At 41.3% G+C, this 13,201-nt stretch overlaps 1 protein-coding gene across 1 annotated transcript in view; it reads right to left on the reverse strand.

The window, feature by feature from the left end:
- SLC2A13 (solute carrier family 2 member 13) overlaps positions 1-13,201 on the reverse strand; it is a 177,548-nt gene that overhangs the window by 97,941 nt on the left and 66,406 nt on the right. The window contains exon 3 of the mRNA XM_040412421.1: positions 5,750-5,958. Within this exon, the coding sequence (XP_040268355.1) occupies positions 5,750-5,958 (209 nt within the window). The remainder of the gene's footprint in view (positions 1-5,749; positions 5,959-13,201) is intronic.

The following is a 13,201-nucleotide window of genomic DNA, read 5'->3' on the forward strand; positions in this document are numbered from 1 at the left end:
TGTAAAGCAGAAGTGGCTTAGTTGCCCATAGCAACCAATCAGATTCCACCTTTCATTTTTGACAGCTCCTTTGGAAAATGAAAGGTGGAATCTGATTGGTTGCTATGGGCAACTAAGCCACTTCTACTTTACACCAGTTTGATAAATGACTCCATATGTGTTGATTAGGGCAAGCAGCAGCTTTTTGTAGCGCATCATAAGGATTGTAGATTTTGTTACTCGTATGCTGGAGATTTCCACAGTGACCTCAATGGTAAAATCACAGATCAGAAAGTGACGGAGTTTGTTTCTACATGCAAGTCTATCCAAACTTCTGCAATCCTGAATGAATTCCTTCCTGACTCCAAATATGGAACTTATTAGAATAAATCCCTGGTTCAAGAACCCATATTAAAGTATGCTTGTATCCTAACACATCATTAAACTCTAGACTCTCTCCTTCTTAAGCAAAGCCATTATTGTCCTTCAGGCCAACATAAATCTTGACCTTTTTTTTAATGCAGATATAAATTTGTAGGTAAACCTTTTATTTTATTCTCTTAAATCCAGGTTAATTTTGGGCTTTGAAGTCAATGAGGCCATACTATCAGTGCTTGCCAGCCTTCCCTCTATGACTGTGTATACAGAGAGAGCTGTCAATCACTGATAGGACCGCCTCCTGGACTTCACAGCCCAGAATGAGCAGGAATTTAGATGAATGAATTACAAGTTATACTGAATCTTTTCCCTCAAAACTCCTTAATCTGCTCAGTTCCTCCTGCTCTATAACAGGCTGCTTTCCGATCACTTTCCATTGTCATGGTGACAAATTCCCTTTAAGTTGTTCCACAAAATATACTCAATGCAAAAAACATATAACGTCTATTTGCAAATTACAAGTTAGACGGTACTTATCCCCAGCCAGACTAGCCAAAGCATATCTTTTCTGACCAATACTGGTGTCAATGTTATGTCAAAGACAATCTCATTGTCAACTAAGAATATATTTTTGGCAGGACAAATGTAGATTAATTTTAAGAATTTGTAACAAAAATAACCAATTTTTTACCAGAGGTGGATGCTATGAGTCTCTCATTTCTCCCCTGTTGGCATCTTATGCACAATTATTAAGAGTTGCACTCCTCCTGATATTTGTGGCCCATCTGTGATGGTCCATGTGCCAAGGTGGAGATTCACACCACCAAAGGAACTGGTGTAGATTTCCACTATAATCTATGCCGCTTTCTTCGCATAGGTTAAATCTGATGGGCCGCCTGCAACGGTTCCACATCACTCCCTACTTAGAGAAGTGGCAAGCGATGTCTAAAACCCCCACACTTTTCTGCTTTTTGGTGCAGAGATACTGATAAATTCCCCCCTATAAGTGTAGATGGGTTATCAATAGGGTCCTTATAGTGAACTAATACTACTTTTATGAAACTTGTATAGCAGAACATTGGATCTGCCCCAATTAGACAATTGGCTTCTAAATGGGCTGAAGGACACAGAATGACACAAATGTTATCACATTTGACATGTTTTTTTCATATTCTTTCTATTTTCCATTCTGTTTTCTTCTTCTTTTGCTCTACTTTCTGTTATCCATGATGTAGAACAGTCACAAGTTTACACCGTTTTTAGTTTGTTATATTCTGTAAATACTATTATTATTTCTTTTTTTTTTTTCTTTTTTTGGAGTATGATATACAGTTGCAAGAAAAAGTATGTGAACCCTTGATATGGATTTCTGCACAAATTGGTCATAAAATGTGATCTGATCTTCATCTAAGTCACAACAATAGACAATCACAGTCTGCTGAAAGTAATAACACACAAAGAATTAAATATTACCATGTTTTTATTGAACACACCATGTAAACATTCACAGTGCAGGTGGAAAAAGTATGTGAATCCCAGTGGCGGATCCGGGGGGGGGAACGGGGCAATTCCCCCCCCCCCCCCCCCCCCGAGCTGGCGGCGGGGCACAGGGAGAAAAGCGCTTATCTCCATAGTCATCTGTATTGCCGTCCTCAGGACAGCGGTACAGATGACTGTGCTGAGGCAGGGGAGGGAGAGGCGTGTCCCTTTCCCTTCCTCTGATAGACTGCAGGCACTAGTTATATTACCCCAGCCGGGTAATATAACTAAGGGGTATCAGGGATGGGTACATTATTATACAGGGCAGGGTAATATAACTCAGCTCAGGACTAGGCCTATCAGACATTATACAGTTATAATGAGTAATGACACCCACAGCAGCCTCCATTCTAAATAATGTCTATAGTGATCCTTATTAAACGTAATGTCCCCCACAGTGACAGTGGCCCCCACTTTCATGTCTCCCACAGTGGCCCCCCCATTGTAATTAATGCTTTGTACTGGACATCACTATGGCCTACAAGTTACCAGACGCTGGGGATACTCTCCATAGGCTGCAACTAAAATAAAACTAGGAACATTCATCCTGGAGCCAACATGGTGTTTAATAGGGGTTCTCCAGGAATTAAAAGAAAATACTTACATGCACATAGTACACATCACACATGTTATTACATACAGGCACCTAGTACACATCACACATGTTATTACATACAGGCACCTAGTACACATCACACATGTTATTACATACAGGCACATAGTACACATCACACATGTTATTACATACAGGCACATAGTACACATCACACATGTTACTATATACAGGCACATAGTACACATCACACATGTTATTACATACAGGCACCTAGTACACATCACACATGTTATTACATACAGGCACATAGTACACATCACACATGTTATTACATACAGGCACCTAGTACACATCACACATGTTATTACATACAGGCACATAGTACACATCACACATGTTACTATATACAGGCACATAGTACACATCACACATGTTATTACATACAGGCACCTAGTACACATCACACATGTTATTACATACAGGCACATAGTACACATCACACATGTTATTACATACAGGCACCTAGTACACATCACACATGTTATTACATACAGGCACATAGTACACATCACACATGTTATTACATACAGGCACATAGTACACATCACACATGTTATTACATACAGGCACCTAGTACACATCACACATGTTATTACATACAGGCACATAGTACACATCACACATGTTAGTACATACAGGCACCTAGTACACATCACACATGTTATTACATACAGGCACATAGTACACATCACACATGTTACTACATACAGGCACCTAGTACACATCACACATGTTATTACATACAGGCACCTAGTACACATCACACATGTTACTATATACAGGCACATACTGCACATCACACATCTTATTACATACAGACACATAGTACACATCACACATGTTATTACATACAGACACATAGTACACATCACACATGTTATTACATACAGACACATAGTACACATCACACATGTTATTACATACAGACACATAGTACACATCACACATGTTACTATATACAGGCACATAGTACACATCACACATGTTACTACATACAGGCACATAGTACACATCACACATGTTATTACATACAGGCACATAGTACACATCACACATGTTACTATATACAGGCACCTAGTACACATCACACATGTTACTATATACAGGCACATAGTACACATCACACATGTTATTACATACAGGCACATAGTACACATCACACATGTTATTACATACAGGCACATAGTACACATCACACATGTTATTACATACAGGCACCTAGTACACATCACACATGTTATTACATACAGGCACATAGTACACATCACACATGTTAGTACATACAGGCACCTAGTACACATCACACATGTTATTACATACAGGCACATAGTACACATCACACATGTTACTACATACAGGCACCTAGTACACATCACACATGTTATTACATACAGGCACCTAGTACACATCACACATGTTACTATATACAGGCACATACTGCACATCACACATCTTATTACATACAGACACATAGTACACATCACACATGTTATTACATACAGACACATAGTACACATCACACATGTTATTACATACAGACACATAGTACACATCACACATGTTACTATATACAGGCACATAGTACACATCACACATGTTATTACATACAGGCACATAGTACACATCACACATGTTACTATATACAGGCACCTAGTACACATCACATGTGCACTCACTTTTATGCAGGATTCCTGGGGCTCCATCATGCAGTGGAAGGGCAGTCCTGCAGCTAGTAACACTGCCTCTCCTGACAACCCTTCCCCTCCGACCCCGGTCCAGACTACATAGCTGCATTATTTACACCAGCAGCTGTGTAAATAAGAGGGTAAGGGTTAACAGGGCACCAGCTAGCCATGGGGAAGGGGGGCAGTGACCAGCAGTTCTTACTGCAATGTCGGCTCCTCTGATCAGGAGCAGGCTGGGAGGAGGAGTCTTCTTATGATGTCTTCAGGTTGCTGAGTGCCGGACCGCAGGGCTGGCAGCATGATTAGACGTCACCACCAGCACTGCTGCTCATTGGCTACCTGCTACAGAAGTCGGGAGAGTAAAGAGATCGCTGTGCCCGGGTCTGAGAAAGTCTTGAACCCGGGCACAGGATTACAAACCCGGACTGTTCGGGTCAATCCCGTACGGGTGGCAACCCGAGGCAAGATGTCAGAGGGAGGGAGCCAGGGCGCACGGCAGAGAAACGACAAGAGGGCGCCCCTGCTGGCGCCCCCCTTCTGACAGCGCCCCGGGCGGCCGCCTGTCCCGCCCGCCCCTAGAAACGGCCCTGCATGCATTATATGTATGGGAAAACTCAATTTTGGACTTTCTCTGCCTTTTTCAAGCACCTGTGTCAGAAAGCATTTTTCCATACACATTGAGCTTATTGGATCTTGTGTAGCTTGATAAATGGCACTGTGCCTTTCTGGAAGAGGTAAGGCTATCAATTTTATTGGCATTCAACCAAACTTTTTTCCCACTACTGACTAATTGGCAGATTGACCTTTTCTAAGTTAACAGTAAAGCATGTTCTTTATTAGAGATAAAAAGCCTTGACACTGGAGTTTTTTATAGGTCAATTTCCTGTTCTTATTCTGCTTCTTTCTAGCTTTTAAAGCCTTTTATCGTCGGTAAATTGCAGAAATCTTCTGCTAGTCAAGATAGAAAAGGTACGATGTGCAAAAATGTATGGAATCATTAACGAATGTACATTAATTGTGGATTATCCATGAAGCAGAAACAAAGAATAACACTGCACTGTATTCTGAATTAAATATAGGCTGTATTGCTATAAGCGATAGGATTAAAGGGGTTATCCAACCCCTATAATTCCCCCCCAAAATGCCCTGGCCCCTCACACAGGTTATACTTACCTTGCTCCCCGGCAAACTTGTCGCTCCTGCTCCCCGCACGGGCATCGCTGCATCTCCCCGTTGCACGGATCAAAACATCCAGCGACACGGGGAGAGGGGGTGCAGCCAATAGCAGGCTGCAATGGGAATGAACCTCCTTAGCATCGTGGGTGACACTAGGGAAGCTTGTACCCGTTGCGGCCTGCTATTGGCTGCTCCCCCCATCACCGGATATTTTGATCCGTGCGACGGGGAGATGTAACGGCCGCCGTGCAGGCATCAGGACCGTTGTAAGTGCCAGGGAGCATGGTAAGTATAACCTGTGTGATGGGCCCTGGTTGGATAACCCCTTTAAGAAAAAAACAAAAAATAAATATATTTATATATATATTAGTGTTACCTGCACCCGCATCCTTTTCTTCTTCATCAATGCTATTCTTTATGCCATCATATTCTTCATCAATTGTTTGAACGCCTCGGATTTGTGATAAAACTCTTCTAGCCTTTTGCGTTTGGCCTTTCTGAATGAGCCAACGTGGACTTTCAGGTAGAAAAAGAAAACCAAGGAACTGGAGTATAGCTGGGATAGCTGAAAGGCCAAGCATGTACCTGTAAAATAATGAGAAAGATGAAAACAAATATAGAGGAATATAGATAAGAATATTTTTAGAGGACATTCTACATATTTGTAACTTTGCTGTTCTATGGCAAAACCATGTGTGGCATTATACAATAATCCCAGCAGGGATCTGGCCTGTTTCCAGCATTAGTACTGGGATTCGGCCGGGCAAAAACGGCTACTAGCTGTGCCGGATACAATAAACTCTGGCAGTCTGTTCCTCTGCCAGAACAGCCTAATGAAAGATTTAAAAATTAGTGTTAAACTAGCCTAAAATGTAAGGTGCGTAACAAAACAACATTCAACCTCATTTCCTCAAAGTAAAGCTATTGGTATTATTTAGCAATCCTTATAAACATTACAACATAGAAAGGTTATTTTTCATAAGCATACCTACATTATTAGTAATTATATATAAACAACTAAATGATCACGTTTATTCAAAACATATTCTTTACAATAAAACCACAGATTACATATTGTTTACAATAAAACCACAGATTAGTCAAATACATTTGCAAGCAGGAGTGATGTAAGGAGCATTGTTCCTTGCTTTCTACGGAAAACTGCTTTTACATTAGATTGGAACCTGACAAAGCCTACATAAAATTTGTACAGAACTAAATTCATCTACTTTAGATACTGAGAAAATATTAAATATTTCCTCGTGAGTGTTTTATGCAGGTACATGTTTAGGACAAGAATGAGCTCTCATGGTCATCTGAAATAAAAATGGTAGTTCAACAACTGGAAATCCTTACACACTTAAAATTACTGATACCGAAAGCAAGTCTCAGAAAGTTATGAGTGTTAAAAATATAATAAAATAGAATGCTATCCTTGAGGAATAGAAAGGACCATTCCCGAAATGTCTCGGCATGCACAAGTATATGGGCATGAAGAAACACTGAAGGGCATCTTACCTCAGCGTTTCAGGACTTGTAAGGGGCGGTTCAAACGATGGAATTTTGTCACCAGCAACCATGTGGTGCCTGCCTCCCAACTGTTTTTAAAGACTATTCAAAGACGCGACTGCGCCAAGAAAGGACTTGTCCCTTCTCAGCGCAGCATGCAGACAGCCATCTGTTGAAGTCCCGCGCGGATCCACGGCATCTAAACGACCCCAGTGTTTTTTGACAATAAAAACCGCCATCTGAACGAGCCCTTTGAAACATACTTACATAATGTATACTTTTTATATTTGCATAAAAAGTGCATGTATTCTTTACTAATGCTGTTTGAGGGACACTAAGGGGTTTTGTGGTGCCATTAACAACTGCAAATGAAAGAATGCACTACTAAGCAATTCTGAAGAGTGCTGCCACTAGTTGTGGATGGGTGGAGATCCTGGCAGAAGAATCCTACTGATCAATCTTGACCTTCATGTCCTAAAGATTTTATAAAACACTTTAAGGGAGGTTCCACACAATTTTTTTTTTTGTTGGGGAAAAGAATTTGTAATTTGTGATGCCGTTTTCTGAGCCAAAACTAGAACTAGATCCAGCAGGGAGAAGTAGAAGTCCTTCTAATTTCCCTTCCTTCTGAACCTGCTCCTGGCTTTGGCAAAAAAAAAATGCCACAAAACAGTGGTTGTTCTTTTCAAGAGAAGAAAGAAAAATGTGTTAAAATGCCCTAAGAATGTGACTGGCAAACAGCAGGGCAATAATCCGAACAGTAGATAAGTGTATCGGGGCACCACTGGTTTCTGCCAGATCTGAGCTGATAGCACTGTTGTACATCTTCCAATTTAGAAGGGAAGTAAGCATGATGGGTCTTTTATCTGCTGCACTAAGTTCCCTTAATCAACCTTTCCATCTACGGTCCTCAACGTTGCTAGTTTCTGTGTGCCTCTTCAAAAAAGTTTGAAGACCACGTCTTGAAACCCAGTCTGCTCTGAAATATTTGCCTAAGAGAAATCTTGCTCATGCAGTATAACTACCTTGTGTCTTGTTGTTGTGCTCAGTCTCGCCATGGAGCAGGACCTGTAACATGAAACTGTCTTCCACAATCACACCTTTGTAGCAGAGTTTGGTTATTCCTCACCCAGTTTTAAGTCTCTTACTTAGCCATTTCTTTTTCAGTTAATGACTGTGTTTTAACCTACATATGAAAATGAAAATCAAGATCATCTGTTTGGTATAATCGGTTAATCGTGGTTGCACTTTGTGCCTATATATATATATATATATATATATATATATATATATATATATTTATTCATTTTCTCCTGTAACGGAGAATATTTCTACTGCCTAACCCAGAACAAAATATATTTTTTAAAGTACATTAAATGGACTAGTTAAATTTAAAAAATGAGATTTGCAGAAAAGGTAAAGACAGCAGCTTTTATTAGAGTGATTTTTTGAAGGTTCACATGTATCTAACTTACATGCATAATGAGATCAGGATAGCAAAAGTGGTGCTTGGGAAGACCAAGGTCAGACATGCTCAAGCCCCTGTTCTAAAAAGCTTTACATTTACAATGATGTACAATTTAAATATAAGGTTTCATAAAAATTAAAGCTAGGGTTTCATACACAGCACAGACATTTTAATGCCAAGCAGACAAGCCAAAATTAATGAGTCAGAAGGATTTCTGCTCATGGGTAGGCAGTTATCCATATTCATGCCTCATTTAAATAGGATGTATTGCCATATGATAAAGAGGTGTATTGAAATGCCACCGCTGACATGCTGTTTATCACAACAATACACAGGTTTACTAGCATTACTACTACTTGGTAAGGTTTAGAAAGTTATTATTTACCTATATTACATGCAATAAGCACTTATGTATTGTATGGCATGTGATATATAACTAGATTTTTTATTTATTTTTGCATCCTTTAGGCAAAACACATTTGGAGTAGCTATAGAGCCATGGATTTTAGTCAATCTGATAGTATTAAAGATGTGTTTTTTTATTCTGCCAAAACTCCTCTTGACCACTTGGGAATGGACTCCACAAGGTTTTCTGTGGTATCTGGCACGAAGATTTTGACAACAGATCCTTTCAGTTCTGTGAGTTCTGTTTGCAAGATTGGGCCTCCATGGATCAGATCTGTTTTTTTAACATATCCCAAAGAAGCTTGATTGGTTGAATTCAGTTGGAATTCGGAGCCCAAGTCACCACCTTGAACTCTGACATGTCCCTCAAATATGACAATTTTTTCAGTATGGTCGGGAGCAATATCCTGCTAAAAGATGCCACTGCTATTAGTGTATACTGTTATAGGAAAAAATGTGAATAGCAGCACAACGAAAAATTAAAGTCTTATCTTGTGGTAGTGCCAGCCGTGTTGGGAGCCAGTCAGAAGTTCCCCCTTGGATGCGTCATATAGAAGAAACCGCAGCACTCTCCTGTCTTCAATTCAGTGGAATTTATTTCACCAGCAAAAAAAAATTAAAAAAAATGCGACGTTTCGACCGTAAAGGTCTTTCTCAAGCCATGAAAGGTTGCCATGAAAGGTTGTACCTGGTCTACACCAGTACTTAGCTAGTACTTAACACAAGTTGGCCCTTGTCAGAGTCACCCAGATCCTTACACTTTTCCATTTCCAAACAGATCAACTTTATGAACTGATTGTTCACGTTCCAGTATTACTAATAAAATATGGTCTGATTGTTATCTAAGTCACAGCTGTAGATAAACGCAATCTAAAAAAATAACACACACAGGTCTGTACAATTCATGTCTTTTACTGAGCACATGAGTTAATATTCAGAGTCCAGGGAAAAGAAGTGAATCCCTGAATTTTGAAAACACAACTAGAGCAGCAATCGCATCCACCAAATGTTCACTGAAGCTGCAAATAATACACACAACATGGAGGTGGAATGTTGGACCATTTCTCCCTACAAATGTGTTCAGCAATATTTCTGAGTTGCACAGCTTTTTTCAGTTCATGCCACAGCATCTTGATAGGTTTAAGGTCAGGATACTGGTCATTCCAAAACACCAACCATCTACTTTTTCAACCATTCTTTAGTTGTTGCATCACAAAGATCTCTTCAGCCAGAGGTCATGGATTGCTCTTATAACCTTTATATTCTCATTTAAATGTTTTGACCACCTTAGAATTCATTGTTTCCTCAATGATTGCCAGGTGTGCAGACACTGATGCAGCAAAGCAGCCCCAAACCATGATGTCCCTTTCATCTTGCTAAAGTGGAGATGAGGTTTTGGGGTTCTTTCTCCTCCATAAATAGGGTTGCTCATTTGTGCTAAAAAAAATAAAAAAAATTATAATATTCCACTCTTGTCTCATATGTCCTTAGAAAATTTTCCCATAAGCATTATGGAACAACTATTTGGTCTCAGGAAACATTTTGATTGTTGAAAATGGGTCTTTTTTTTTTTGGACAGCAACAGCTTCCTTCATGGCATTTGTACATGAACACCATTCTTGTTCTGTGTGTCTCTAACAGTGAGCACATGATGAACAGAGGTTTTTGCTGTTTGTAGAGTCTTCTGTGAATCTTTCACCCTTAACCTTGGGTTCTTTCTGCTCTTTTTGGATTGCCTGTTGTGTTCTTGCCGTGATCTTAACGGTAACCTGTCACAATGAAAATGCAGTGTAACCTACCAGTGTTACAGAGCAGAATATATACTGTATTTTCCTGCGTATAAGACTACTTTTTAACACATGAAAATCTTCGGGGGTCATCTTATACGGCGGGTGTCGTGTTATATGCCAGTATATGGCGTTCTGAAACTTACTTCCTAGCCGGACTGGAGAAGCTGTCCTTCTCCAGCTTCAGGGACAGGCGCCCTCTAGCTGAGCCACCGTGTGCTGCATCCCGGTCAGCCGCTCCTGAAGCAGCCCCTTTTCCTTGCTCAGTGGTTTTCTCATGCCGGCAGTATCACATTGCGTACTACCGCTCAGATCGTCTTGAAGACAGGGGGGGCTGGGTAGGCAGGGAGAGCTGACCCACCCAATCCAAGCAGGCTTTGTATGCAGTATGCACAGAAAATACCAGTACATCGCTTGCCTTGATTGGCTGGTGGTTGTATACTGGGTTGGATTGGCGATTCTGAGGGAAGGCAGGGGGAAGCAGGAGCATCTGCACTTCAGCCAATTCTAATGTTGGAACGGCAGATCTCTAATGAAGTTTGGTAAGCATCTTATCTGTGGTGAAAAAACGGAGTCTGTCTGGGGAGCAGATACATGTGGTGGTGAATACAGTACAGCACCAGTATCTGTACATACAGTACAGCACCAGTATGTGTACCGTTTCATACAGTACAGCACCAGTACATACAGTATACAAATGGCTAACAGTCAAGACCCCGACATGGCTCTACCAGCAAGAAGAAAGAAATATGAAGCCAGTTTCAAACTTAAAGTTGTAAACTTTGCCATGGAACATAATAACTAATTATGTAGTGACCCAAAATAAAATACGTTTGTTTGCACTTCAGTGGCCAAATCTAACCCAGATCACAGCAACAGATTTAAGGCCACTGTATCCTGGTGTACTAGATTCTTAGAAAGGGATAATATGGTACTGAGGCAAAAGACGAAAATTGCACAATTACCTGCAGATCTTGATGCCAAAATAAATAGCGTTGGAGGGGTAGTCTTATACGGCGAGTATAGCCCAAACCCTATATTTTAACTGGAAAAGTTGGGGGTCGTCTTATACACCCAGTCGTTTTATACGCCGGAAAATACGGATAGTTTTATCGAAAAATTTTCAGTAAAACTTGAAATTCATCTATTTAAATCTCTGCTAAAAGTCTATTCACACGTCCGTAAAATGGGTGCGGACCCATTCATTTTTAATGGGGCCGAAATGTGCTGTCCACATCCGCATTTGCGGATCTGCACTTCCGTTCCGCAAAAAAATAGAACATGTCCTATTCTTTTCCGCAATTGCGGACAAGAAAAGGCATTTTCTATGAGTGTGCCGGCGATGTGCGGATCCACAAAACACATACGGACGTGTGAATGGACCCTTACTCTGAGTTTTGAAGTGAAAGAGGCGGCCATAACAGTTATTGACATCTATCTCTGTATGCACAGTCATAGAGGGAAGGTTGTCAATCACTAATTGGACCGCCTCGTTTACTTCAAAGTCCAGAATGAGCAGGGATTTAAATGAACAAAAAACAGATCATACTGAATCTATTCCCAGAAAACCTATTTAATCCATCTGCTCATCTCTTCCTGTTCTATAATCTGCTGACTGCAGCTCAGATATCGTGATCAACATGACAAGTTCACTTTAAAGGGTTTCTACCACCACATTTTGACCCAATTAGCTGTCTGACACTAGCGATCTGCTAGTGTCTGCTGTAACTAACCATGCTATTGTAATTCCTTTCTCTGCAGCGGTTACCCTAAAAAACCGAACTTTTATTGGTATGCAAATGAGCCTCTAGGTGCTATGGGGGCGTCTTTTCAGCACCTAGAGGCTCCGTCCACTCACCATTTCTGCAGCCCAGCGCGCTCCAGCCCGCCCCTCTCCTCTAGATTGACAGCCTACTTGCGCCTGCGCCGTGTGCTTCTGTATTCGGCGCAGTGACTGTCTCCCTGCGCCGGCATCTTCACTGCGCCTGCACCGATTACGGCGCAGGGAGCAGTCCAACAGTCACTGCGCCTGCGCCGAATACAGAAGCACGCGGCGAAGGCGCGAGTAGGCTGTCAATCTAGAGGAGAGGGGCGGGCTGGAGCGCGCTGGGCGGCAGAAATGGTGAGTGGACAGAGCCTCTAGGTGCTGAAAAGACGCCCCCATAGCACCTAGAGGCTCATTTGCATACTAATAAAAGTTCTGTGCAGCGGTTTTTTTAGGGTAACCGCTGCACAGAAAGGGATTACAATACCATTGTTAGGTACAGCAGACACTAGCAGATCGCTAGTGTCTGACAGCTAATTAGGTCAAAATGTGGTGGTAGAAACCCTTTAAAGGGGTTCTGTCATCAGATACATTACAATAAAACCGTTTCACCTGAGACATGTGATCTTGACAGTTGAGCATCATTGTCTTGGTTCTATTCTTGAGGACAGTGGTGTTGCACCTCGTGGCTCCAAGATGCTCTGCTCACTGTCTTTCATGCTGCACCCCCACCAATGACTGACGGGGCCAGGCTGTGAAGATGTACTCAGGCCTAGCCCTGAAATGTCATGGGAGCTCAGTCAGCGCAAGCAACAGTTAATGGAGAGGTAGTGGATAGGCGAGAATAATGACATAATGTTTGAGGGGGGGTGATACCAAAAGAGAGGGAGTAGT

This window comes from Bufo bufo, chromosome 1 (genome assembly GCF_905171765.1).
Source record: "Bufo bufo chromosome 1, aBufBuf1.1, whole genome shotgun sequence".
Classification (NCBI taxonomy): domain Eukaryota; kingdom Metazoa; phylum Chordata; class Amphibia; order Anura; family Bufonidae; genus Bufo; species Bufo bufo.